The 3,844-nt window shown below is 41.0% G+C and overlaps 1 protein-coding gene across 1 annotated transcript; it reads left to right on the forward strand.

Annotated features, from left to right (window-relative positions):
- The first annotated feature begins 1,166 nt into the window (after positions 1–1,166).
- Positions 1,167–2,141, forward strand: LOC118103590 (trace amine-associated receptor 13c). The gene has a single exon (XM_035150672.1). It carries the CDS (start codon positions 1,167–1,169, stop codon positions 2,139–2,141), a length of 975 nt encoding a protein of 324 aa, XP_035006563.1.
- The last annotated feature ends 1,703 nt before the right edge of the window (positions 2,142–3,844 follow it).

The following is a 3,844-nucleotide window of genomic DNA, read 5'->3' on the forward strand; positions in this document are numbered from 1 at the left end:
TGGACAGACATTGTGCTCGATGAATACATAATCAGCAGCAGCACATGAGTACTAGCAGTACTCATGTGAAGAAGAAGACATCTGGTTATAATAAATAGGCTTCTCTTACTTGAAGGGATAGTTTGCAGATGACAAACAAGTCAAACATGATGAAAACTCCATCACGCTCACAAACACGCGCTGACAGACGTGATGAGCAATACCTCTGAGATCAAATTAGAACTTCTCACCCGACAGAATTAACTGAGCTACAGTCGGTGTCTGGTTGGTGCGTCTCATTAGCTCAAGATGCACGTTCACTTGTTTTGATAAAGTAACACCTCGACACCACTGAGGCACCGGGCCACTCTGAGGTGTTAAAAAAATAAACTAATGATGCAACAGTGAGACAACAAACAACAGGTAAACATGTCAAATAGAAACTTTTCATTTCCCCACTAAGGAAAAGTTTCAGGAACAAACTATTTTGCTTCGTTTTACATTAGCTCAACAGTTTGGGAAAGTTGCTTCTTTTCATTCTTGCTGGGATTTGAGTTATTGATCATTAATTATGTACAAACTATTTACAGTGGTTTAGGTGAGTTTCGATAGAATACAGACAATTCTCCCTGTTCTGTGTTCAACTTATATTTGTAGTTATTTACCTTATTTCTTTTTACTGATGTAAAGTGTCTGAGCATTGTTTAGTTATGATAAAAATGAGATTCATTAATATATTAGTATTATTGAGCTAGCCAGCGTTTGGAGAATTTGCAGTAATATTCAGCCAAATCTACCTTTTACAATTTTACAATCCCAATAAAAATTCAGATAGACGGATATTCAGCCTTCACTGTTATCTCACTCTTGTTTCTGGATATTTATCTTTTTACTGTCCTGTCTTTTATTTCTCAACTACTTTTCTGCTACGAAAGAAAAGTTACACACAATCAAGACTCTTGGCAGATGTTCATGTTCAAGTTCTAGCAAGTGAACCACGATGATGGAAGGAGAAAAAAATTGGTAAATGGCTGATGAAGAATACGATGATGATGATGATGACAAGTGACATCATCTCTTAGTGTTCAGGGAGGAGTGAGAGGACAATAAATGAACCGCGTGGTAGAGACTTAAAATCACCTCTAACAGCCTGACCGCCATCTCATCCTTGCTTCCCCTCCTCCCTGATGGAAGATGCTGGGGCCCCCCCGCTCTGCTTCCCCAGCCTGAACTCCTCCTGCAGGCGGCTGCTGCGGCCCCGCCACGAGACCGCTCTCCTCTACACTCTCCTGGCCTCCGTCTCTCTGCTCACTGTGACACTCAACCTGCTCGTCATCATCTCCATCTCTCACTTCAGGCAGCTCCACACCCCGACCAACTCCCTGCTCCTGTCCCTGGCCGTGTCCGACCTGGTGGTGGGGCTGCTGGCGATGCCCATCGAGGGCCTGCGTCACATGGAGACGTGTTGGCTGCTGGGGAGGCTGATGTGCGCTCTGACTCCTTATCTGTCCTACTGTCTGCTCTCTGCCTCTTTGGGCAACATGGTGCTCATCTCTATAGACCGCTACCTGGCCATCTGCGACCCACTGCTCTATTCCTCCAAGATCACACTGAACAGGGTTAAAGTGTTTATCTGTCTGTGCTGGGCCTGCTCTCTTCTCTATAATGGTTTGGTTTTGATGGGACACTTGGCGTGGCCGGACAGATACAACTCCTGCCACGGGGAGTGCGTGGTGGTCATTAACCACATCTCAGGCACGTTAGATCTCTTCTTCTCGTTCATCGGGCCCTGTACCGTCATGGTGGTCCTGTACATGAGGGTGTTTGTGGTTGCCGTCTCTCAGGTGCGCGTCATTCGGCTGCAGACTGTCACTGTAACTCCAACTGCTAAAAAGTCAGAGAGGAAGGCTGCCACCACTCTGGGCATTGTGATAGCTGTGTTTCTAATGTGCTTCTGCCCGTATTACTATCCCGCCCTGGCAGGCGAGGACACCTCCACCAGCTTGTCCTATTACGCCGTGTTGTCGTGGATCATGCTGATCAACTCCTGTGTAAATCCTTTAATCTACGCCCTGTTCTACCCCTGGTTTAGAAAAGCTATCAAACTCATTTTCACCCTCAGAATACTGCAGGCTCAGTCGCGGGAGCTCAAGGTGCTGTGAAGTTTTCACATGATCAGTGAGGGACTGGGGCACAAATTGTAATAATAATGGAATCAGGTTTTTCCTCATGGACGCACAACTCATTCTATACAACAAACACTGTCAGTTGTTTACCGATCTTGGACGAAACACTGAATGCATGAAATTTGTGTCCACTGCAACAGCTGTTATGACAAATGCAGATTTAAAGATCGAGAATCGAAATCAGTTTGTCACATATTATAAATTGAATGTTTCCTGCGTTGACCTTTGACCACTGATTTCTAAACTGTTGATATTTGAACTACCCTCCCTCCTCATTGCTATTTATATAATAATTATTAGAATGATTACTTCTGGTTGTATATTGTATGAATGTAATATATTTATCCTTTTATCATTAACAGTTAAATCACATTTGTCCACCACCCTGTCGAGAACGGCAACATATGACTAACCACAGCCTCTCACACACTTCACATCTCAGACTGATCATATTATCACACACATCATTATACCTACTTTGTCTTTTTGTGTAGGTCTGTTCATGATGTTCATCTATCTTCCTTCTCGCTCCATTGTTGTTTCCAGTCGTCATTTCACTTCACGGGAGCCTCGTGTCCTCAAGGAAACACAGAATAAAAATGTATGTAAACGTCCATAAGTGTTGCACAACGTAGTCATATCTTTATTCTGAGTCATTGCTTTGTCTCTGTAGACTTTCCCACTGGGCAGCAACAGACAGGTTTCTGTAAATTAAATCTGTAAATAAGAATTAATAAAATGTCGCAAAGATTTCAGGAATAACATTTTAAGTCCAGTAAAGGAGGAGGGCTTTGGAATAGAAAATCTAAATAAGAGCCAGAGAATAAAAGTTGTTCCTTTAAGCCCAAATTATTTCTGTTAAAACCTAAATGTAGACTAACATTTGTATCATGAGATTCAATAGTTTTAACTCATTAAAATTAAAGAACTTAACAATACACTTGTTTAATACAATAAATACAACTCAAACACAAGCCTCCATATTATAAAGGCAAAGACAAAAGGCTTGCACTTCCTGGCTTTCACCACTTGGGGGTATAATTTGACTCAAATGCAGTACAGTAGGTTTCTACACACAAAAAACTACAACCAAGCACCTTTTAAAACCTTTCACATTATTGTTAATTTAAGACGTACGAATCTATTCTTATTAGATTGTCACTAACTGTGCATCGACGGAAACACAAACTTCCACTTTCTATCAGAATCCTATTGATCCAGTAGGAAATTGAGTTTCGTTACATTTGCTTCAACCAAGAATAGAATATATAAAGAGACCAAGATTTTATTTGTATATCGCCAAATCATAATATAAATCACCTCAAGGAACTTTGAAGATAAACAAAATGTAAATATAATAATGTCCAATTAATGACGGATTAATTTAAGATTTAATTTGCTTTTTTCTTATTGTCTACTTGCATCTGCTTTTAAAACACGATTTGATCCTTCTGCTGTTTTCAATTAATATTTCATCAAATCAAGTGGATCAACTTACAACTGTTCAAGGAATAAACTAAACAGGATTTATTATTTGTTGCCAACTACAGAGTACAAATGAATGATGAAGAGGATGATGAGGGTCTGAGGTTGCATCAGTCACTTGGAAAGGGGGGCTGGGTTTGGAGAGGATAAATAAACTGTCTCATAGGAAGTTGCAGCTCTTCCCCTCCTCCCTG

Source organism: Hippoglossus stenolepis, chromosome 24 (assembly GCF_022539355.2).
Source record: "Hippoglossus stenolepis isolate QCI-W04-F060 chromosome 24, HSTE1.2, whole genome shotgun sequence".
NCBI classification, from domain to species: domain Eukaryota; kingdom Metazoa; phylum Chordata; class Actinopteri; order Pleuronectiformes; family Pleuronectidae; genus Hippoglossus; species Hippoglossus stenolepis.

What these genes read in the sequence shown, in the direction of transcription:
- LOC118103590 (XM_035150672.1), top strand. Translation starts at nt 1,167, where the DNA reads ATGGAAGATGCTGGGGCCCCCCCGCTCTGCTTCCCCAGCCTGAACTCC.